The 26165-nt window shown below is 43.4% G+C and overlaps 1 protein-coding gene across 4 annotated transcripts in view; it reads right to left on the bottom strand.

Annotated features, from left to right (window-relative positions):
• The window catches only part of LOC107264938 (homeobox protein homothorax), a 293194-nt gene that overhangs the window by 201732 nt on the left and 65297 nt on the right, over positions 1–26165 (bottom strand). For all 4 annotated transcript variants that reach the window (XM_015733762.2, XM_015733764.2, XM_015733763.2 and 1 more), the window contains one exon: positions 3918–4047. In XM_015733762.2, the coding sequence (XP_015589248.1) occupies positions 3918–4047 (130 nt within the window). The remainder of the gene's footprint in view (positions 1–3917; positions 4048–26165) is intronic.

Below are 26165 nucleotides of genomic sequence, written 5' to 3'. Positions count from 1 at the left end.
GGTGGCTGACGAAATGGAAGGGGTGACCAGGCCGATATTTATCTTTAATATTTAATCGATGTCGCTGGGCCACTTAACGAAATAACCGTAACCGGGGAACCAATATCGTGACGGTAGGATACGCGTCGGGACGCGGAACGTCGTTTATTTGAATTCATTAACGAGGCAAATGTATTCTATAAGGACATTCTACGAAACCCAAATGGGTTCTCTCGCGCTATACGTTCCTCATTTGAGACTCCATTACTGCGGACCGCTTCTTCCTTATACAATGCAATCACGACATATCGCTGTATATCACAAACGATGGAAACATTGTCGCTGCGACATCGTACAGAATTGTGCAAATTAAATGGCTCTGTAATGGATACAGTGGCGCCTTTTTTTTCTTGCCTCTACGATCACCACTGGTCAAACGACACTGTCTATATGCAATTTGAAGAAGAATCTACGATAAAAAAGATTAACTCAAATCAATGAACTATGAGAGTCATTGTTAAACGCCTTGTAAGGCAAAATATCATAGATTAGAAGTGTAGTAAACAGTGATATTAATGAGTCTGCCTCCCGCTACGCCGATACTACTATCTGTTTTCAAGCTATCAATATGACAGGGACATAAGTTTATTACTCATTAACATGCTAATTAAATTCACTTTTGCGGTACTCCAGTGCTCGCGTGATTCTATGAAATTTGAACTTTCGACAGATTTTAATTGGCCATATTACTGATACTAAATCCATCGACTTATCGACGTCGCGTAATCAACGGGGACTCAAGGAGTTTTGATATACTCCTCCTATCTTGATTGTCATGTGTCATGTAAAATTCGAAAAAAAAAAAAAATTTTTTTTTAAATAAAATTTCTATCCCGTACAAATGTCACGCGATTCTATGACTATTTACGATGTCAATCACCGCGCAGCGTATGACAGTTAATATTTAGAAACATTTCTAAATACAAAGATGTCCTCGTGCACGTTAACGTGCAATTCGAATAACAAAGAAGTTTTATGGCCCAAGTAACCTAATTTCTGCCCGGGATTTTGAGCACCAATCATTACATGTACATCTATACATGGATACATAAAAAAAACATTCTGCAAACGCAAAGACGAAGAATCAGGATTAAAGAGAAAAATAGAAGGTAGAGTAGAAAGTTCACGACATGAAGCCCTCATTATGCCCGGAGTAACTCGGCACGGAGTGTACGGCTCGGAGAATGAGAAAAAGGCAGCCGATAACCGGCAGATACCAGGGCGACTCTGAAAACACAGAAAACAGAGAATCAGCCTCATTACTTCTATCTTCCTCCTCCTTCTCCAAGTTCCAGGAATTCTTCGTGATCTTTAGTCCCAAGCCGGGAACTCGCGCCCAGCACAAACTTTGATAGTTGTCAGAAAGCAACGGATATATCTGTCCTCCCCCTTGTCGCACGGTCGTGGGCCCTGCTCTCGCAGGGCACCCATTCGACTCGTAGGATGTCGATGACACCACGTAGCCCGAGGATCCCGAGGACCCGCACGAAACCTTCCTAATGGGTAGGTGGTACACGCTTTGGAGAGAGCACCAGCAGCATATACCAGAGAATCACGAGAAAGGAGGAACGAAGGAACTCGTTCCTCTCGATTCGAAAAACCGGAATCCCGAGGATATTCTCGGCGATAGCGTGGATACGTCCTCGAAGAATGGTCGCAACCTGGTACACCAGCTAGTGGCTCTGGTGCCGGTACTTTGGCACCAGGAATATACATACTGCATGATGCTTCTGGTATATTCCCTATAGAGGTAGGAATGTATACCGTAGTAACGATGCTGGTGCCACTTGGTACTGCTGATGGTGCTGAGCGACGAAGACGATCTTGCAGTAGCTCCTGCAAGTCTGCGCGCACCTGCAGCTAGCAGTGGGAGCCGAGTGAGAAACTAAGGTAGTAGATGGCATCTAATGCCAAACGGGTGGAGGCATTAACGGTGGGTGGTGTAGGAGCAAAGTTGATGCCTCGTAGAGAGAGAACGTCAAAGAGAGAGTAAGAGACTCCAGGGAGGAGGTTATGATAATCGTTGATATAAAAGGGACACTGGGTATAAAGAAAGGGAGACAATGACTAGATGGGAAAATGGTACGCGTAATGAAATGAGCAGCAAATGGTCGGTTGTATATAGTGATAGGGCTTGCCCAGTGATATTATCTTCGACATTAGGTAACTATAAGCAGTGGTATTTGTATACTCGCACATGGTAAACGGTATAGAGCTATACAAGCCTAAGCGTTAATATTGTCGACGTGTGTGCGTGTGTCTTCCCGTTCGATAATTGTCGGAGCGGGGTCGAGGCGCGGGTGCTACTATCAACCATCGTTTAAAATATAAATAATAATATAATTGAGAATTGACGAGAGGATAGCATGCCGTGGGCAACCTTGTTTACCGCGAGGATCGATTCATTAGATCGTTATGTCTCTCAGAGGTTCTCACTGTAAACCCATGAAACTGTCAGCATTATGTATATGCGTGCGAGACTTCACACGACAATAATTATAAAAAAAAAAAAAAAAAAAAAAAAAAAAAAAAAAAAAAAAAAAAAAAAAAAAAAAAAAAAAAAACCATAAAGAAAAATATTCAAGATTCACATAAATTCTCTGGAAAGAGAATGAAGGAAAATAAAAAGGAAAAGGAAGGAGAACAAGGAGCGACCGAGATTTGATCTTCTACTGCCGGATCGCAAGATGATATTTAATGGCAACCAAGCACGAGCACGAAATTCGAAAGCGTTGAAATACCAAAGTCACGATCCTCGTGATACGACACGATAGATCGAGCTCTTCTCACGTACCGAGGCGTGTTATGGGTAATTAGCTGACGGGACACTGTGAATATTAAATATACCGTCACGGTAGACACGGCTCGCGGCGCTATCTCAAAACCATTTATTTTCCCGCGTGATGTAATACCGCGGGCTCTGATTGTTATTGATCAGCCGTTTTGTCTTGTGCGGCGCACACGCCACGGCCTGTAATGTTGGCACGACAGGGAACGTATAGACGACGGACCCTAATGAATCTTTATGGGATGATGTTGTGAACTTGTATTCCCTCCGGTGACTGACTGAACCCGACCGTTGTCCATTGGCGCACTTTCCCTATACGATCTCTGAGGATCCTTGTGACGTATAAGCTCCGGCTGCGCTATAATTATCGTCTTTAAGGGACGCGTCGCGACGTCGAGTCAATGAGACAAGACCTTAACGAGGCCTGTAGTCACTTTGTTGACGCGATCGCACTTCTTGGCCACGCGACATTAAGACACTTTCTGCAAATGCTATTGCCTCGAGTATGTAGAGTGATACGTAGTTGTATACCGGGTAGTCCTATCTTTTCGCAAAATATAATTATTTTTTTTAAGAGGTTATAGACAGGAATTAACGGTCAGGGGACCGCCCGATCGTAGTTACGCCACTGCGTCCGTCCACTCATTAGCCTCTTGGCAACGCGTTTCCACGAGTGTTGACGTGCGTTTATGTATTTGTAAAATTTGAAGGATGTGTACACGCATCTCACCTCGCATCTTGATTGTCATCAACTCGTTCATTGCGCGATATTGTCATTAGGGGAGAGCATGTAGGTCTGCCACGTTACCCCGACGAATCTACTTTCAGTAAGCTCTATATATCCATGGCCCATACGATGGGTCTTCCTTATCCTTATCCTCGTAACCTCGAGGGCTATGAATTATGCATATTATTGGCAAATCCTATTAGAATGCTATACACGTGAAATTTTAAGGCTCAATGGCAAGTTCGGTACCGCTGTAGTTCAGGTGGGAAAAAACGGCGAAGTTAATATACAAACGCACGAGGCACATAATGAAGACAAGAATTAGGTAAAATTTATTTGAATGTACAAAAATATGGGACTTACCGGGGTCGGATGAATCCAGGCTGGTCGGGGCCTGTTGGCTAAGGGGACCCGGTGTACCACCGCTACCGGGACTACGTGCATCGTCATTTCCACCCGCACCAGGGTACGATAGCGACGAGGAGGGTGGCCTCTGAAATAACAAGAAAAACAGAATAAATTAGCAACTGCGATCGATACCAGCCAAATGTGTCTACTGGGTAGGCAAGAAAAAAAATTAGACTAGTTAACATCTAATGATATTCCGTACAGTTTATAATGATATATAAAAAAGAAGGCAACTGTGTTACGCGAACAAAAAAGGAATAAAAATGTTTGAGAAAAAAAAAAGAATAATACAAATTTTCCATCACCCCGACCTGACTATGGCGCGATTTCGATCTTTATTAAAGGCAGGACAGAACACACTCTTCGAATATATGCTTGTGGAATAGTAAGCGAACGATCGAGAGTTGTGTGGACGAAGTTATTTTACGAATGAGCATACGCATGTGCGCTGCGTATGTCAAAAAGCTATTACGGGGTATATATTATTTATTCCATAGATGTAACCGGCCGATAAGAATACCGTGCGCCCACAAACGAATGGCATGCAGTCTAATCTAAGCCCATCGACCAGTGCAGTTGTTGGGTTGGGATCGATGCGTCAAGAAATGTATAAACTTCAGAATTACATACTAACGAGACACATTAATCGATAAAAATGTAACGATACGATCTATGCGTATGATCAAAATTAATACCTGTGAAGCATTTCGTATGACGGACAATTAATTGAAACAAAATAAATGATATCACGCATTTTACGTATTTTTTTTTTTTTTTAATCACGAATATATATTACACATTTTTATTTATTATAATGTACATGCCACTATTTAAATTTGCTTTAGAAAAGTTCGTTTAATCGATTTAATATTTTCGAGAGTATTCATGACAGTTATAATTGTGTCTTGACTAGAATCAAAATCGTCGCGACTGTATTATTATGCCGTAACGAGGGTGCGCGTGCAACGCACGAATCTCTTGGCATCAAGTAGTGAAATATCCGAGTATCACGTCTGGCCGAGGCAACAATGAGTGACAGCTACTCCCACATACTGTCATAGGCGTCATGTTCACAATCGTTTCATCTCCTTCCCGCACTTGCCCACACCTCTTATATGGTATATGGTTTGAATCATTATAATACCGAAACTAGAGACCCTTACTTTGGTCAGAGACCACTTGGCCATAATCATATACGCCGAACCATACACTATTATTATTCTACGAATTTCACTAGCCACCCAATTAATTCAAATATAAAACTTTTGTCTAGTACGAGAATACAGGTACAATTAACATGACCCAAAACTACTTCAAGAGGTGCCTGACCTACGCTATCGGACAGTTCAAATCCTTTTTAATGCCAATGACCAATATCGTGGACACATTCACTACGGAAAGATCAATCATTTTTTAACCTCCCTCTCCCACTCGCCTCCTTCTCTCTCTCTCTCTCTATATATATATATATATCTACATATATTCTCTCTATACTATAATCACAGAAGGGAAGCGATGCATTAATACAGTACAGTATGATCTATTCGTCGATTTCAGGCATGCAGAGTCTCTAGATCACGCGAGCAAGTAAGTACAAGAGTGGTAACAAGTAAAGGGGACATTAATAATGCATCGGCCGTCGCCAGGCTACTTCCTACTCGCAGCAAGTACGAAGTAGGCATCATCAGGCAGTTTGCTCTCCGCTCTCCACGAGGATGAGTTCTGCTTCCAGTGGTAGCCAGCAGCGTCTCATCACGTCTTTTGGTAATTGCCAGAGTATTTTGGATGAGCGAGGGCAGACACTCGCCTCGATTACCATACGGGCAGTGTTACCGTATCTCTCGCCTGACTGACGTCACTTCCTACTAAACGCTGGATCGTCGTTTTTTAAGTGGTTAGGGTCCACATACGTGACTCGTGTCGATGCAATGATAAACGGTTAACGCACTGACGAGCAACGCGCCTCTCGTTCGCCCCCGATCCGCTCTTACAGAGCGCAATTCGACAAACCGGATGTCTGGCCCTTAAGTAAATCAGTGCCCGCATCTCGTGCAGGTCTCTCACTGAATTCCTATATCTGACTTCGTGATAATCCTGATCACGGGAAACAGATACCAAGGAAGACTTGTTGCGGATGAGCGAGATAACTGATATCGTGTATATAGATATACATATGTATGCGCTATGATGTTTACTTTCTTAATCATGACGGATGACGGATTGAGAGTTTCAACATATCGTGACGGAACTCCCGTTAAGAAAAGTGCACTGCGAATTCAAGAAGAAAGTACTTTCGCGTGCATCATTAGTGTACCGTAACAGTGTCGAATAAAGAAAAAAAGACAGCGGAACGAGGAAGACAAACAACGAGTATAATACGAAGGAGCGCACATGGATGACTCTGTAGTGCAGGAATGAGATGGGTAGAGGCCTTCGTGATTACGATATTATAAGGGTATAACTGCCATAGATCGCCACACGCCGGACGTCATCCAAGACGGAAAACAATAAATTATACAGGCGTCTTAAAGGCGTCGGAATCCACGGTAGCCGGATCACGAGCAATGTGCGGAATCGCCACGCGATGACTTACGACCGCACGACGCTGCGCGAGTCATTGTACGTAAGTATTAATTGGTCGCCTTAATGGTATATAATTACATAATTAGCAAGCGAGCATTAGTACCGCTGACTGGTTTACGGCCGAGATACGTAAATCTGTGCAATTAATTTATTGGTCCGCGCACGAGCGCGCATCCGAGAACCAGAAGTGTGTCTAGATTATATTATATAGCCATAACTATATGGGACAGGGACACAAGTATTATTGTGGCGATATGCCTACGTCAAACTGAAATACACATAGAGAATATTGCAGGATAACATTCTAGTCTCTTTCACAGTCCTACAGTAGTGCCCCGGCTCTCGCTCTTGAATTTCTCGCGGCGATACCACGAGGCGTCGGGATCATAAATAACGATTTATTGCGCTAGTGGCTTCGCTCGACGGATTATCTTACCGTTATGTCAGCAAGGCGTACAATTATATTTATGCTTACCACCTAATGGAATTCCCGGCTGTCACTTTCGCGTGCACTATGCTTACACTGTTTCTATAGAAGAATCCTCGAAATTCACTAAAAGGATACCGTAAAGATAATTATGATAACAGTACACGTATGCTGGGATACAAAGTCAAACTACTAGCAGCACTTCAGTACCAAGTCGAGGAGACTCATTTATACTGTGGGAATTAAATAAGGACATGGCTGCCGTAAAAGTGAAAAATTGTTCTTGCGGCCCAAGGATATATACAACCCTTTGACCAATGACAATTCCAAGTCACCCTAAGAGTTGTTGGGAGCAATCAAAAATTAAGTAGAAGCTTTCCGCTTGGTCTAGGTAGACTTAACAAATTTTCTATAGAAAAGTATATGCTTAAGGGTCAAGGAGTCCCCTTGGCTTCGAGGTTGTAGCCCTTAACAAGGTCTGCTACACCTGACCGGGAATGGAATTTAAAACGGTCATATAAACGGAACAAATTTATGACGGTCATAGTCGTCCGAACGAGGCAGACATAGGGCGCACGACGTTCGCCATGAGAAGACGTCAGGGCAGCCGTAAATATGGAATCTGGGAATTTTGTTTGTCAATAAAAACCGGAGTCAGATTTGTAGTGCGGGTGTTGTAGCTTTTACGATGCCTACTGCAAGCAACGGTGGGTCTATGCCATTGGCGGCAGGCAGCCTAGTCATATGGGCTCCGATAGCCGCCGGGTTTGACCCCAACTCTTCACAGATTTAACCCGCAGCATCTCCAGCTCGCCTCTCAATTAGTCACCGACGCCTAATACTCGCCGTCGAGCCTTCCATCCAGAGCACTCCATCCCGAAGGATTCGCGCTGCTGATACTTTACATACAATTTCTTAATGAAAACAAATTTGTCTCTGCATACGCCTATGTATAATTCAATCCATTGTCTTAATTCTTATACCGCTAGGTATACCTATTTGACTTTACCACAAATTGAAATTTCAAACTATTTACAGTAATTTAAATTCTAATTCGTACTTATCCTGTTTACCCGCTCTTCTGTCGTATCTATAGCCCTTCGTTCATACAGTCCCGATGCAATATCGTTGCGACCGTTTCGTGGGTTATGCAGAACTTGTAGAGGAAAGCATACCACGGGTGATAAATGCCAGAGCAATTACGTATTGACAGTCGACACTGCATCACTCTCCGGCACTGGTATGCGTTGTAGCCTCTCTTTATCCGCCTCTCTCTCACTCTCACTCTCTCTCACGTTCCCGCATTAAACTCTCTCTCTCTCTTTCTCCGTCTATCCACATCCTTCGCTCTCTCTGTACGTCGGCCATGCCGTTGTGCCCGAGGTTCGACGTCCGGAATGCTCCCACCGACAACACGGCTGGTCGTCCATGGACCAGCAGCCCGATTACGGGCACAGATCATACTGATAGTACAATATTACGTTATACGGGAATCGATACGACCTGAACAAAGCTTCGATTCTCTTACCGATGAATGTTCAAAGTATCCTGGTACGTGTTAAGAGGACTGAAAATAGATACCGATGCTGTATCCTCTATAGGAAGAACATTATTTTTCCCTAGTAATGAGCTGGAGGAACTTGACCGGGGATAGTCGTTGGCTTGTGTCTACAGTTTTCGAGAGGCACAAGGGCTGTGGGACCCACGACTAGGAGGCAAGAGAAGGACCAGCAGTCTTCCAGCTGATGGATCTAATCAACATTCCTCCCTAATCACGCTGGCTCCTTCCCTTTTCCTTCGTACGTCTCTTCCACGACTACTATACTAGCTCACTCTTTTTCTTCGTCTTCTCCTTTCGTTCCTTCACTCCTCCGAAGACCTTCATCTCGGCTCATCCCGAACTCCAAGTGCCTCGCCGTTCTCCCAGGATGCATTCGTTTTAATTTACCCTCCCGATAAATTAGACTCACAAATGATCGCTTCTCAAAAACCGCTACAGGAGTCCGGGTCTCCGTGTACATCCGAACCACAGTACCGATATCCCATGATGATTCTTCTGCCAGCAACTAAGAGACCCTACCGAACGGCCACGTACGTAAAAGCATACTGGTGCCCATAACACTTATATTTGTCTCATGAGAAATATCAAAACTCCAAATGACACGGTTGCCCTTCTCCATTCGATCGACAGTCTCGGACGCATCCGGTAATTCGGTATCGCGCGTTACAAAAAAATCCCATTCGCATTAATGTGCACTGCGATATCACAGGTACTAGAATCACCTTGGCCCGAGATATCCGAGGGTTTTAAGACGTGAGCTACAGCCGAGATTGGGCGGGGTCGTGAGCTGTGAGCTGCAGTCAATGTAACGTCTATGGTTGCAGGTACAGCGATAGGAACAGCCACCAATGGAGGACTCATATCTGGTGGCACGGTGGCGGCGTTCTTCGGCTAATTGGTTTCTCGTGTTGGCTCTCCCTCGGGATAAGACACTACCCACTACAACTACTACCACACCACCATAACCTACTCTCATTCTCGCCAGTCCTATCCGATGACATCCCTTCGCACTGAGCACGTATATACTCGACTTGGCAGTGGCCCCCGATGCTTAAGTCTATGACGCGAGCTTTTAATAAGGCTCACGCGTCCGCGCTCGCTCGCGCCAGTAAGTGTACAATAAGCCCAACAAGAGCACGCTAACGATTGCCAAGAGGCAACATCTTATCGCGAACTGCAATCGCATTAGCGGACAGTGACGCCCAGCCCTGTTTCATTAGTGAAAAATAATTGACGGCTACTCCGAGGAAGGATAGTCGTTATGAGAATTGCCCAAGCGGGAGTTCGACTTTCTCGCAGCTGCTTGCGAATGTACTTATCGAATCGACCTGCAACTGCGAGGAATTGATTTAATTACGGTAATTGAAAATGAATCGAGAACGACATTATTTATACTCGGATAAAGATACTGAAAATCGAAATATTTCTTATGGCGCTACCATAGTCACGTGGTTGTGCTATAGGATTATAAAGACAATAACAGTGAGAACCACTGATCGAGAGAGATGAACCGGACGAACGGAGCCTTGATAGCGGCCACTCTACCCACATGTGTTCACGCATTCACACAACCGGTGCATACACATATGTCGAGAAATGCATTGACACTGCAACTGTACCGTGCCGCACGTAACGCGTGAATGCGGACCTACGGGTTTACCTTCAACGCTAAAGAAAAACAGGAAAATGTATAATATTCGATTTGTCTAGAGTCTGGAGTTCATTTTTGAAAATTTACATATTTTTCATTAGTACAAAAAGCTTGATTTACATGTTTGGTATCGTCTGAAACCGGCGACAGTCAGTTGTTTCCGTGGGTGAGTTTTAGACAGTTCGTCAGACAGGAAGACAGAAAGACAGGCAGGTAAATTCCTAGATACACACACGCCACAATCGGAGGTGTCATGGTTTGATCGTACGTCACTAGGGAGATCCATCTCCCTTTTCTCAGAATATGGACCCGTACCATAAAGCGTATACATATTTAATAAGCAGCCACCTACGGCACACTTCATACGAGATGCAAATTGTTATGAAAGCTTAGTCGTACGTTGGCCTTCGGAATATAACCTATATGGGAACAGGGTCGCGAAGATTCCATGCATGATGAAAAATACAGTATCCCCCCTATATAGAAGAGTGGTTTCGAACCCCTAAGTAGAATAGTACTCCCTTAGGAAGGCGGTAGAAGTTCTTGACAAGGAACCGCGAATACACAAACAGCAGGTAGAGGAAAGAAATAAGAAGAGATAGACGGGAGAAAGAATGAGAAAAAAAAGAGGAAAAAAGTTGAGGGGATTCCCGAAGTAATCGTCAAAAACGAAGGGTCGAGTGTCGGGGCTTGACGTCCGATGGCATTGAAATCACGAATAGAGCGTTCCTTGTGCGGAAGGCTTCCGGTGTTCTGTCATACCTATCACAAAACGCAATTAGCAAACTAGACCGTGTCCAGATATCAACGTGCAGTCCTGTTGTGTTCGTCGTTTCGTTATCGGATAGAGGTGCGTAATTAGCCAACTGGTCGTGCTCACTAATAATAAACTCATGTAATTGAATGCTTGTCGAGTTTGAACAGCAGCTAGGTGACGGCGAGCAGCAGCACAGTGTCTCTTCAATGTGTCGCCTTGCGCGAGCCTCATGGCTACCTTGAATGAATAGGCTCGTGTTATTGTCTGTACGTGCGACAATTTTTGTCGTTTACCATCACAATGCGTACATAATGAATCTATTTGTGGCGCGGGGGACGTACGCCGGCACCATAACGCGGAAGGCAGCCGGCGCCGAAAGTGCGTCCACATTTGAAAAGAACGATTGAGGCTGCTTGAAATTAGGGCGAAGGTGATCGTGACCTTATATCTATCCTGGGTCGGCGAACGATAGCATTGGGACTGACGTTAAACGAGATGAAAATTAAGGAAGTCCGGATCGACGGTCATTGGCATGCACCGACAGTTCTCACGACCGAGGAATCTTGACTACCGACTCTCAGGTTGACTAACCAGAACCGTCCTTGTGGATCCTGAACGTAGACTAAAGAGTGGATCCACCTTCGTATACGGCGGGTAGAGACGCCACGGTTGTTAAGAGGAAATGGTTTTTAAGAAGGAGTGTTAGGTCATTCGCTCACCTTATGCCCGCGTACGGCTGTCATTCGAAACACGCAACACTCGCATACCACGCTATTATTACTCCACTGACCATATAGTAGTATCTCTTTCGGTTGCAGTGCACGCGCCTGCGATTTGTAGTTGGCTGTTTAAAGACCGCGCCGGGTAAGGAATCTGTGCGATTCACAAAATGCATCAATGATACATATATCAATTTTCTATCAGATTTCTATTTTTTTTTTTAATCTGACAAACACCATTCATAGTGTGGTGACCTTATCTATGAATAAAAAACAATGTTTTGACGTCGATAGGAGAGACCAGTTATAAAATTTTCTAAAAAATTTTAAATATATTCCGTTCTTTATGAGTCACTTTAATTTTGTTTAGCACAAATAACGTAACGGGTCCAGTGTATTTTTTGCGAAAGTTATAAATTTTTATGAAACTTCATCAGAGTCGTGTTACTTTTTACTTCAAATTAACTGATATAAGAACTGTCAAAATAATGTTTAAAATAAGAAAAGAAAATGTTATCCACAGAGTGATAATTAACACATTTAAGGTTTAATAAAATGAAATATGTGGGGAAAACAAGATCGTAATGTTGGGTTGTGTGCAAACAATTTTACGACGAAAAAAAAGACTTTCGTGACTGCAAGAACCCAGTGGTACAAACTCAGCATCACATGCAACGGACTTGCGACTGTTGGCAGGACGTGGATGCGCGCAGATCCAAAGATCATCTTTTGTTTTGAGACGACGCTCCCTATCCCTCTTCATGCAGAAGATATATGCGCTGTTACAAGATACCCTCGTTACAACCAGCCTCAATCTCCTCTACAGTGGGACTTTCGAATCATTTATAAATATTTCCATTCACGATCGTGTTGATCTATCATACTTCGTAAGATTATTAAAGCAACTGAGAAATCCGGAAACGGCATGTAAATAATAATCGTAAAACACACGCAGCGTGTACGAGTATCTTAATTACCAAGTTAAAGATAAAATGGGGCAGAAGAACGGGACTGATGCGAATGGGACTGCTGACTCTCAGCTCGCCACAGGGAGACTTTAGTTGGACTTCTCCAGCTCGTGTGCGCCATGCCAGTATCATTAAACCCTCTTACACTTTACGGCATTGGCACCGACGCTATATAATTATCATATTACGATTATATTTATGGTTTACCATGGTTCTAATTAGATATGTGCGACGTGCAGCGCCACAGGAACTTCCGACTGTTTATCGCACTCTTCCTTCCTATATCCTCCTGCTATTAAATCTCCAAGTGCATCGATATCTACCGATCACAATACATCAGGCTTTCATTTAATAATAACTTTCCTCAAAATCTTACGACGTTCCTGGAAGGTGTGGCTTCTTTCGTAACGGCCGACCGGCAGCCAGCAATCCACGAGGCAGTGTCGAATGTCTTACGTGAATATAACAGTTGATTGGCCAATCGGCTATTACCGCCTGTATAACCTGACTCGCCATTGCACGTGTAAGACACAAGAGGGGAGTATGGATAACGATCTACAAGTGAAAATCTGTCTTCCAAGTGGGATCGATAAGCGAGTCTTGCCTGGTGTAACGTAGGAATTTAACGATGGTAGTTAAGCGACGTAAATATAATAAAATCGACATGTCGCGTAAGCAGAGGCTGCCTTATCGGTTGGCGAGGATTAGCGAGCTGATATCTCGTCCAATATTCTGACTAATATATATGCTCTACCGAGTAACACAGCGGATACTACTATGTACAGTCGATTCGTCGTAATACACCTCGATAAGAAATACAGATTTGAATCGAAGGGAACAAATGACGAGCGGAGAACGATCGAGAGTCTTTAAAGATATGTAAATATAATTAACGAAAAATCAGCTACCTTATCGTATAATATAAAGTATATATGAGGAATTGCAGATTACCCAAGTTATCGAGTAGACAATTTCAATTGTCCTCTGTGATATATAATATATTTTAATATGCCTCGACGATGGCTTAAACGGCTATCGTTCGGAAGGCCGTATCACGTGACGTTTCCCAGATTATGGAAAAGCAAGCGCGAACAGAAATACCTAGCTCGAACGCTTATGGCTTTATGATACACACCTTCGCGGACGCGCACGAGCGCCTTTAAATTGCTTAACAGGTTATAAACCGTTGAAACGTATCGGCGATGCTCGCCGCGCTTGGTGGCGAAGCGCACGGTAACTGTTATGGCACGGAGCCTTTGACAGCTTTATAGAAAAAGCCAAATGGATTATCACCCTATTTAAAGGAGCCATAATTCACTCTTAGCGCCCTATACGTCCCACTGGGTTCCGTCAACGCAGGCGTGTACGTATCTTTGATCCCCGGACCATATATGTATATAGGAATCCAAAGATCTGGACTATGGCATGAATAATAGGAAATGGGAATAGGAAAATAGAAAAAGGAGCAAAGATCCAAACCGTGTTCACTGTTCTGTCACGTGGAAAGCAAAGCAGTACCGGTCAGTTTTGGCCCCTTTTTACGTTCCGGCAGTTAAAACTAATTCGAATAACCCAGTGACCGAGGAATGAACGAGCTAGCAAGGCAATGAGCTATACTGAGCTATAGTGAGCGAACGAGTACACGAGTCGAGACGGAATTGGGGGACGCGTAGACGGTTGGGCGGATGTGTCGAGTGATGTACTTCCGGTTATTGAACGCCGTCTGAAGGCTGAAGCGAGGCCGGCAGCCTCTAGACTCCTAGGCGGCACCTGGGCCCCTGTTTATGGACTGTTCAGGACCAGGGAACGCATCCTGGGGTCCTAGATAGTCCTGATTAAATATGCAGAAAGGATATCCTTCGTGCGGACGGTACCATCTGTCCATTTTATTGGTTCGCGGACCGAAAACTCTTCTTTACTTCTTCGTTGTGACTTGTTTCCTTTTTTTTCTATTTTTTTATTCTTCTCTCCCTTTTCTCTCTCTTTCCCGTATAGGGTCACTCTTCTATTCATTTTTATATTTTTTTCTTTCTCCTCTACTAGTCTCCTATTCCACCACTTCGTAGAGCTACGGACAATTTTCGGGTGCGCTCGAGCATGTCGGAAAAGCGTCTAATTAAACGAGGAGCGTGATTAATGCGAGGAACGTTTCCAACTAGGCGACGCGACAGAAAATCGTTCTGCCGAGCATTCAATGACGCTAAACTTTCTGTTTGCGGATTTTTATCTTAATAATATCGCACGTGTTTTCTTTTCCTCGACAATAATATATTTCATGTTAACTGTCTGTCGACACGCACGTCACTGGCCTTTGAATGGTTTATAATTGCTCATTGTAGATATGCATTGCGATTATCAGTTAATATTTTTGCAACTTGACGCTATACTGCCTTCCGCTACAAAGTTTTTCAACAGCTCTATTTCTATATAAAGAGTTCGCACTTTCCACGTGGGTTTTCGACAGACCGAAAACAATGAAATTCCTAGCAAACCACACGTGGCTCTGCATGAAACTTTCGTTAAAAAATACACACGTGCATGGTCTTACACTGAAACACATATTTCAGCATATATTTCCCTAATTTTATGAAAAGCTACATGCAATTTGCTAAGGACTGCATTGTTTACGAACTGTCATAGAAAAACGCATTGAACCCATAGGTCCATACCGATAATGCTAATCGGGTCTGACAACCGTAACAGTTTATTAACACGCTCTGCCTCTCACCTCCACTCGACCCAATCTATATGAACATCAAAGTCTTTTAACATTGTAAACAAAAAACTGTATACATCAAGTCTCTACAATCGCCAGGTATATCCAGCATATAACTGTCTGCAGAAAGTCCCTTCCCGAGCACATTCGATTAAGTTCGATTTAACGTGCTGGTGCGATAGTCGACTACGTTGGCGGGTAGAACAGTCAATTTGGGACAGTGTCAGAGCGTGACGGCCATGTTAGGTTATGTAATAACGTGTAACGTGTGGCGACAGTATGCGAGGCACTCCTGTCCTGCTCGACCTTTCGAGAGGGTTGCACGTTGTTCCAACTTGTTGGTTTTTGCACCAAATGACACGCAGGGGGTGGCCGCCGGTCATTATGTGAACAGTTTTTTGTTTGCATTGCTATCAAACCGTAACCGTTTCCATCCGGCGCGCCAATGCATTACGGGTCATTTTCTGTACTGGAGCGACTGGGCGTGCATCGTTAGGAAATATGCAACGCTTCGTGAAATGACGGCCCGCAATGGGCCAGCGTTCACAGCCCTGTGAGATAATGTCGATATAATGACACGCTTGACAGCTATAACCATACACGGGTTTAATAGGACATTTCGAGTAGCCAATTGTTAAAACTGTCGATCAGTTCGAAAAAGTGTCTACCGATCCACTGGAGGCAACGCACAAAACAAGTGACAAGGGATGATAAATTCGAAGGAATAAAATACAAATGTCCTATTATTCTGCCTACATTTAATCTATCCTACAATATAATCCTATTCACTATGCTGCTCTCACAATGAGCATCAAACGTACATGGGCCAAGTCATAGCGCGCATTAGCATAGGCTAATGAATATGTTAAATCAATTTCACAAAACGAGTGAGCTCAGGCATAAGTGGCCGTGCACACAGAACGAGCCGGCAGGCCTGTTATTATTGTAATTGCCGCGCGTGTAAAACCGCGTGTGGAAAATGAGCCTAATGTGACGTGTGCGGGCGTACCGATGTATATATATACCAAAACCATTGCAAAGACTCCATGAATCGTATTACCAGTCGAAACTCTCTGCACTCTCGGAGCCACACGAACGTACTATAGAAGATCCACACACGTGATTGCGTGAGCACTCGCATCTGACGACGTCTACACGTATCCAACCGAACGCATACTACACGTACTGGGTACAGAGTGCTGCGGTATGCAAAGGCTTGTTTGTTTAATGAGGGAAGCGAATCTCAAGGCGATTCAAACTTTTTCGCGAATGGCGAACGTGCGCGAAATCTTACACGCTTTACAGTATCCATATGCCGAGAGAGAAGGAAGCTACGAATACCATCTCGGAATGAGGACCAAACTGTATTTACCTACGGTGCAACGATGCACCGATGCACCGATGCAACCAGGACCCTCCTTCTCGCCCTGTGCAGCTGCCTCGAAAAACTCTGCGGCAACACTGAAAAACTACTCTGCCTAACGAACCATTACCCATTCCCACTTAACTGAGAATGCCAGTTACGCTCGCAACGTGCACCTCGTCCAGCGGCCATCGCCGCCTTTCTTTTCCCCTTCTCTTCTTCCTTTACGCTTGCATTCCCATTACATTCTTTTTACTCTCTTATTATATTATTCCCTCACTTTCCCTTAATCTATACCACTGTACATAGAACGCGCAATGAAATGCATTAAGTTTTTCTTTTTTTTTCGCCCTTTTTCTTTTACCGTGTCACTGATTTCAACTCCCATCACTCTCGTCGCTGTTAAACTCACTGTATATGCTAATTGTAATACTTTTAGTCAGCATGCACTTTTAAGGTCTTTCGGATGAAACTCTAGTTACGGCAGACCTCTTTTGACGTTTACTTATCGCGGATTAGCCTGCCTTGCTACTGCCCTAAACTTTCGCAATCTCTCATCAACACTGTGTGGATCCGCACTATAAAAGGCTGCAACACGTTTTAATCCAAGAGCATATACATAAGTGTATGTATATATTACATATGACGTATGTCAATGATCTACGTACTTTAGGCTATCTGGTTCGTCAGTTGAATAAATCGCGAGTATAATCGGGTACTCGGGGCACCTCCAGGCATCGCCCACTTTCCGGTCCAAAAGCAATTCTGGGACACCCTGTATGTATATATATATATATATATATATATATATATATATGTATATATTTATTTGACTGTCATTCGCGAGAATGTATCGTTTAATGAAAAGTACTTATCTTCTAAAGCGTCTTGACGTTTCGCGAAACCGCAGCAGTGTCATTCCCGAAATTCCCATTAAACACTGAATCATCGTCGGATAATTAATGAAACGATAAAGTTCAATCCGTAATTAGCCATTTTACCAATATTTATGAAGATCGTTGGTACGCGAAGACGAACCCGTGACGTTGAAGCGTGAATAATGGGGACGACGCTAGCACGGCGATGTCCCTCGTTACAGCGAAGACGCTGTGACACAATTTCACGTAAGAGCCAAGAGATCGGGAGCTTGTTAATTTTTAAGTTGCTCTCGTAGACGCTTTATCGATTTCAATATTGCTACCTAGGATAGACGTCTTCACTTTGAAGAAAATTAACTTCGAGCTATCGTGACGTGTGTAATATATAATATGGATAATATACAGAGAGACCGTTGAGAATGAGTTAGGAAATGCCATCTTGGCATCCGTATAATGAACGCGGTAAACAAAGCTGTTTAGCGTGGCTCGTGCAGCGTCATAAGGAAACAGGGGTACCAATGGCGCACCTGCCCCCACTTGTAAACGTTTACAGCCACGTTATAAAATGATATTAATTTACGATTAGCATAGGCACGCAGCGGCTGTTATTCTTGCTCTTTTCTTTATTCGTTTTTTGTTTTTTGGCTCTTAAAAGAAAAGACATAATCTAAGCTCGGAATTATAACTGATTCACTGATTGCACATACGTATGACGTACATACGATAGAGAGCGTATTTTTTTTATGTAATTTATAATGTTGATATAGTTGCTCTATATATATATATATATATATATCTATATACATGTGCATATGTACATATGTATATGCGTATATATAAATCTAAGGCTATACTGGTTGGTACTATAATCACGAGTTCATTAACCCAATTTCATTCATAGTTTATGATCAGTGGACACTGAAAAGCACGTGGTGCTCCTAAACACTTGGAGGTTCTCAGCGTCGCAAGGACTGGTATGTACTGGGACGGTACTATCGGGATCTTTATTATCGGCAAGCATTATCTCGGTAGGTTGTAGACATAAAACTCTGCCCCTTCTAATTGAAGATTCATCGAGATAATTGAGAGCGTCTTTATTATCGTGGTCGATCCATCGAACGGATGAGGGCGTCTAGTCAATCGACCTGGACGTTAGGAACGTCAGAGGCCATATTGGATCGAGGAATCGAAAAAACTATGGCGATGAAAGCAGCGAACGGACAAGGGGAAAACGAGGAACGTGAAACTCAGGAGGAACCATTCGCATTACGATCCTATGGAATTTCGAAGAGTCGACGGTTCCTACAAGGTGACTGCTTAATGAGAGTTTAATGAAACTGAAGAACATCTGCCCGCTATGGAGAGGCACTATATACTCATGATTCGAGATTCAGATCTTATCAGTGAAGAAATATTTAACCGGGGCGTTCCTACGTTTAATTTCTTTAATTTTGAAAATTCGCCTTGCCACGCACTATTTGAATTTCATGAGGTTGAGCAGTCCGGCATGTCGTTACGGCCATATTTCAACGTGCCAAATAATCATAATGATTCTCATAAAAATTCCAAATGCCAATGACACATTTTTACATGAAATATTCACAATAATTTCCTACTCGGACTATCCATCTAGTCACTACATATTTTTGGTCATTGATATTATAGACACAAGATGGCAGGAACTATCAGGACTCGTAGGACATCGTGGGACGTTCTACCAGGTTCATTCGTACAGGACAATTTTGTGTCCCTAGTAGAGTAGGCACATAAAACGTTAATAACAGGCCTGTCCCTGAGGGGTTGACAAAAAAATGGCAGCACGCCGCCTACGAACGGTTTCACCCCGTGAAGAAGTGGCTGTGTCATTTGTCGAAAATTGGAACGTTTCCGGGTTACGCTGATAGTGGGTTACCTTTAGGGAGGATTTTTTTGCCGTGGCCATTGCGGTTAGGTGCCAAAGGAGGTTGCCGTAATTGTAGGTTAAGGCTTTGGCCACGCGCCTACTCTGAGCCAAGCTCCGAGCTGTAACAGCTATGAGCTATATGAGAACACACGCGCTTTCGGTTTTTCCAACCAAAACTCAATGTATCAACGCGACAAAACAAGGGACGAATCCGTACATAGGTACGTTGTGCATATTTCATATCGATGAATCGTCCCCAAGTGCCACGTGACCGCTGAACGAATGATCAACCATTTTTTGAGACATAAAACATAAATATATAACACTCGCTTTCTACTATATTAGCAGCGCCAACCGAAACATCATGGGCCTGATGTGTTCAACGCATCAGCACCCACTTAATGCCACCATAACCCGTTTTGCGTTGGCAGGTTGAACCACGCTACGCTATGCCCGGAACGCATAACGCTCTTCTCTTCGGCATAATACTCGCTCTGGTTGGTATACATACACCTAGCTGCTGGCAACCTTCGCACCAAGGAAATTGTCAGCACTGGAAAACGAACGTATCCACTGAAGAGTTATTTTGCGCTTCTTGTTAAACCAATATACCACGTGACTACACAGTGCCGCTTAGCTAGCATCTAAATGTTCGACTATAAACAAGTTACCAGTATTTACCGTTAACAACACGTTGCCGATACGTGTCCTAAAATTAAATATCCATGCTCCCGGGTCTTTGGACTGCATGAAAATATTAATATCCGAAACAAAGTTTTAGCTGAATTACTGCAAATTTATGTTGACGGATACAGAGTAGTGTTTATTAATGAAAAAAAAAAAAAATGACTTGAAGAACGCGGTAATATAATTTATGTGAATTATTAAGAAAAGATACGTGTCCTCGCCAAATGACAGTTCATTCCAGTGCCCGAAATTAACTCACTTTAAGACTGTACCAACGTACAGTCGATTTTTCCTCGTACGAACGAACCGTAACCTGAGACACTGGTTCGTAGGACTGTACCGTTGAAAAGCACGTGGGCCCCCTGTGGGGTAAAAGTCTTTCTCCGGGCGGTCGTTTGTGCGCCATGTGTTTGTCATCCCCTCGGAAAGGTCCCGGGTATGCCGGTTGCCATCCGAAAATTTTCAAGACCCAATGAGGAAAGGCTAGAGCAACCTAGAGGAAGCTAGGATTTCTTGCTCGTAATATTGTCTAGCAACGAGTCCGTCTATAAAAACGACATAAAGATCGGCTATTTTGACAATCCCGAGCTTGAAGCAGTTCCAGCGCGATAAATTTTATGACAGGCTCGTTCCACGCGTAAACTCAAAGTGTCCTCACTGAGTACCACTCTGTTCTGGCCACCTTTTTTTCTCACCTTTCAGAACCCGCAAAGTCGAAGACGGTCGAACATCGTGAAACGCAATACGTACTAGACGTGTAATGTACGAGAATCGTTGTAGAGGTTTCTTAAAAAATAAAATGAATATCAAAACGTTCGCTCAGGTTATAATAAAATGCGGCGGTAGGTCGATAAATACCAGTCACCATGTAACTTTATACGGGGGAGTACAATATTGACCGGAAGATTAGTCGATGTAGCTGGCGACTCTAAGCTCGTGTTCAGGACGCGTGTATCGACGAAGGACTACCAGGACGCCGATGTAGGGTGCAGGATGCAAGTCACGCCGGGTAATTGCCCCCGCACCCATTACCTCGCGTGTGCTACCTTCCCAGGAGAAGGAAGAGGTGGTCATGGAAAGTAAAGGAGGTTACTGTAGTTGGAAAATACAACCAGGACACGCTGCCAGGATACTCTTCACCTGGTCGTCTGCTTGTGAGCTGTTAAGAAAAAAAAAAAAAAATTGGTGTCTAATCATTCCTTTTTTGTTCTCCTTTTTTTTTCTACAAAATGTCAAGGTTCTTGGAAAGAATCTAGGAAGACCAGTTCCAGTAAATAACTTTACTTGGCAAAGAAGCCGGGTGAGGAATTTAAGAGAGTACCTTAACGAAAGAATCGTTAAACAATTTCTACCGGGTGTAGGATAAGTACCGATATACGTATACTACGGATGCAAAAGTTTAACGGAAAATCCATGGCCGCTTGTATCCTCTAGGATATTGAGAAACGTGTCCATAGCGATAAGAGTGTCCATGGTGCATAAACCGGAAGCAGCCACCCAAGGTCCTGCGAGCGTTTGTGTAAATATTATGCTCAAACAGTCCGAAACATTAAACATCTTGCCGATAGCATGCCGCTGCTGTTTGTGTACAGAGGGTCCCCATACATTGCATAGTTTGTATTTAGAAGACCGGGGTCCCGGCTGTCGATACGTTGCACGAGAATGGATGCCATTGGAATGGGAGCTACCTGGAGCTGGGAAAAATTCAAGTAAATCAATTGAAATGGCTACGAAAGTAAGAGAGACGCTTCTCACTTTATCTTTCTCTCTCAGGAGGTAACTCTCCTTAGGTATATATACCCTCTTCTTACGTGGACCACCACGAGCCTTGGGGCTAAATTTGCAAAGAAAGCAGCTGACTAGAGATTTTCCCTGCTCGTGGCGGAGGTACAGGATCGACCATTCAGGGATTCTCAATTCGTAGTCATTTTCGTTATACGACATATCGTATCTCCGAATGTATAGAAATATCTGATCGTTTTCTCATTTTTTGTATTGTTCACAAATATCTCTGTATCATTAACTGAATTTAACGTACTGGCATGTAAACGAATCTCCATTTCTCTGTCCGTTCATCGACCTCTCTTTCTATATATATATATATACACACACATACAGTACACGTATCTGCATATATATATTCTTCCAATTCCATAAGAGAACGAAGTAATTTTTTGTTCGGCATCAGCCAGTCTCCCAGGAGAGCACGGCAAATAAATTGGCCGAATAAACGTTCGGTTGCGTCGTTGGCCGAGTGACAAATTCATGTGCGCAGATTCCAATCCCATCGGAGACCCATTGCGGACTAATATGAATATGAGATCGACTGATATGATTATTCATACGTATTCGAGGGTGACGGCTGGTTGACAGCCGCTGGGACCGGGTGTTCTGCTTGCCTGGCCCACCGAATGCATCACGTTGACTGGCTGCCTGGTTCGTTTCTCTGGGCTGTGTAAGGCAAACGCGGCACCATGCAGAGCGGCCATGTTTCTTCTAGGTTAACTCTTAGCCATTATCCACGCTGTACGTGTAGGTTGGTTACCAAAAAACTCAAAGCGAAATTAACAGAGATAGTTAACGACGGGATAATGTATCTATTGGAATAGGCATTGTTTACGTAATATGCACGTGATCATTAGGAGGTATAGAGAAACGAAAAGAGTAAATGGAAGAATCGGTTACAACAGTAAGAAATTTAGATCTGTTTATTAAGACTCTGTGACCCAAAGAGCATCAGAGGGTAAAACTATTCAAACTATAACCCCAGGGGTAGAAGTAGCCACGGGTCGGTACGTTGAATCAAGCCGGCATTATTATATCGATAATGAAATTTGATGATATTGTGCATTTTACAGGCAACCCCCCAGAGTGGCCCCTTGTAGATCCATTGTCGAAAATCAAACCGCGCGCCGCTGGCTCACCCGCTTGGTTACTTTATATTATTATAACAGTAGGGTTTGGTTGGGTTAGAATATCGACGCTAAGCGTGCCTTAGCCACGCACGACATTTAATCCTCCGGGGCGTGCACATGCGTGAAATCTCTTGCTTGTTACGTTTTGTAATCTCGTTGAGTGATCCGACGCGACAGCTATATGAATGCGGTCTCGGAACCGACTCATCATCCCTTATTGTTCGACCTCCTGGAGACACACGCGTTTTTCCACTAGCTATTCTAATATTTAATATACTTAACTACATCGCATAGGAACTGTCATATAAGGAGTAATCTATTATACATACGACTAGGTTTTAGTGTGAACAATTTTTTTTTTTTTTTTTTTTTTTTTTTTTTTTTTTTTTTTTTTTTAATCAAAAACTTTCACGTACCTCGTTCGTTTAATATCTCGTTAAATGGAGACGCACGATTTTGACGAAATCGCGTCTCGGGTGCGCGCGCATGTGTTATACACGGACATTTGCGGCGTGTAAAGGAGTCATACCTAATTGTCCATGACAGATACACGAACAAGATAGGCAGACCTCTTGACGTGCTTTGGAAATCAAACGGCCACTAATCTTTGGTAGGCAGTCTCACGGCTATAGAATCGATTCTGCGCGACTAACAAATGGCACAGCCATTTACCTACAGTCCCGATCTGCATACGGCGAGTGCACGGAGGATCCCAATTCAGAAACGAGAAATCCCTTTGTAGTCTGCGGTTTATTTGAATAAGGTCTCCGCAATGGGCGTCTTGTTAGAACGGTAGGTTCAGTGTCTAGGATCGGCGTGGTGGCCACGCCGAATGCAGAAGCAGAAACCAGCAATGACACCAGCTTCTTTGTTTATTGATCCAAGCGGGACCCGATAAGCGCGGCTTCCGCGAAGTGAGCTCGGGATATAAAAGTAAAATCCCGACGGTTTGTTTTCACTCGGCGGCCATTCCGTCATTACGTCTCGACGTCAAACGAGCCCGACGCCATTACTCACTACCTTCGCGCATCTTCGATCACAGGAATCGCTTTATTATCCAGACTGGATGCTTTCGGCGGAATTCAATAAAACCTTGCACACGATAGTACGCCCCTTATTTTTGACTCCCTTTCCTGTCCTCGTCATCGTGGGAGGTCTGTACCCCGCTATACCTCTACCAAGTAATCCACAAGTCAAGTAATTTATATTTGGCAAATTCAACGTATGACGAGAGCACCATTTTTAATTATCCCAAACGTTATTGTAAAATAATTATATAAAAAATAATGATAATGTATAAGGTCAAGATAATCAAATAACAACATCGTATAGATTAGGCGCTGCGCTTATTGCGATGCAACTCCCGTTCACTCTGGCTCGGCCGCGTTCGCTTGCCGCCCTGCCTACTAAATTTCCACCTTCTCAAACGTAATACAAGTTACGTCCTAAGTACGTAACTCTTTACGTAGTTACAGCTGAAGACTATAGATATATGGAACATGCCAAGTTATTCGTTAAGCATTCCTTGGGTGATGAAGTACTGCCAGAGCAGATTGGATCTCTTTTCTCTCTCTTTCTTCCTATTTGAGTTGCGATTCGCAGCCGAATGGTTCAGAAGCCGAACATTCGCAAGACCAGCCAATCGTTCATTCCGACTATCGACGGGATTTTCTAAGAGCGCGCGCTACGCGAGCAGACTTCGTGAAATTCTTCCTAATACAGTCGAGTGCTCTCGAGTGCTCCCAAAGAAGGCACCTGTAAGAGCTGGCCTACATAATGAAGACATAGAGGGGCGTGCTGCTTTCAGTCTCGAGTACCTAGACGCGGTTAGGTAATTAATCGCAGTGCACTTTTGCTACTCTCGATTTAGACGTATACTTAACGATCTGTACCAGTTCTTCTGAATCATTCGACAATTAAGATTTTCTTTTTTTTTTTTCTTCGAATTTTCTCCTGTTTTTACAATGCACGTACAGCACTTTGATATTACAAATTTGACGTATGGAGTTTGTTTATACTAATTTTGGATAATTGGAAACGGGGTGCAAAAATTTCTTCAATGCAAATAGTGAGTGCTGAAAATAATACCGTGCCAAGAAAAATATACAAACCTCGCGCAAATGGCGTAGGAGGTACAACGCGAAATATAATAAAACTAACAATAAACTTCGGTTTCTCAATTTCTGTAGCGTTCTCCGCGTAGATATTGTTTTTAAAAACATCGTTACCGAGGATGACTGTCAGTTGTTGCCTCGGCCTCGGTTCTCCACAGCCTACACTACTATAATCACATTACTTGTATGCCAGAGAAACGGTTACTGTAGCGCGCGTGTGTGTTTTTATAGCAAGCTCACGGCAGCCATTGTTACGTCATTATTCGTGTCCTTGCCATTCGTGAGGGGTGCCAAACCGGGTGGACAGCAGGGTCCCCAAATCAAACCGAACCTGCCCCCTGCCAAGGGAGGGTTGATGTGTGTACACCCAAGGTGTTACCTTGCCAATGCTTAAGGGGAACGCGCTCTGCTTCTTCCTTTAACAATTTTTTTATTCAGGCACAACTGGCCAACTTACTACCTTTTAAGATAACGTATAAGCATGACATTCCGCGGAAAACATGATTATCAAAATATCAATAAAAAAAATTAAAATAAATATTAAAGATAGTTCCTTTATCTTTTTCATATAAATTAAAAAAAAAATAAAAATTTTCCAAGTCATTGAAAATACACAATCTTTGAAAATCCACTGAATACTAAAAACTAGTCCAAAGTCAAGGGTCGCTCCTGTCTGTTCGGGTTTTTACTAAAGTCTGTCGGTTCATTCGCTGAGAGCAGGGTCGCTGGTCGCATCAGTCACCCATCTGGCACTTGGTAGATCCATCCATGCGTGGCACGTTACAGGGTGGCATGTTCTGCATTTGACTATTGACAATGAGCGCAACATGTCGAAATAACTGGAGGGTGCGCGACCGGAGAGCGGGTAGTGACTATCGTGCTATATAGAGGAGCATGGTGCGGGACAAGGACTATACTGTTAGATTGACGGGTACCTAATTCGAGATCTCCCTCGAAAATT

This window comes from Cephus cinctus, unplaced genomic scaffold (assembly GCF_000341935.2).
Source record: "Cephus cinctus unplaced genomic scaffold, Ccin1 Ccin1_scaffold0204, whole genome shotgun sequence".
NCBI classification, from domain to species: Eukaryota; Metazoa; Arthropoda; class Insecta; order Hymenoptera; family Cephidae; genus Cephus; species Cephus cinctus.
This window is presented reverse-complemented; position numbering and strand designations above follow the sequence as displayed.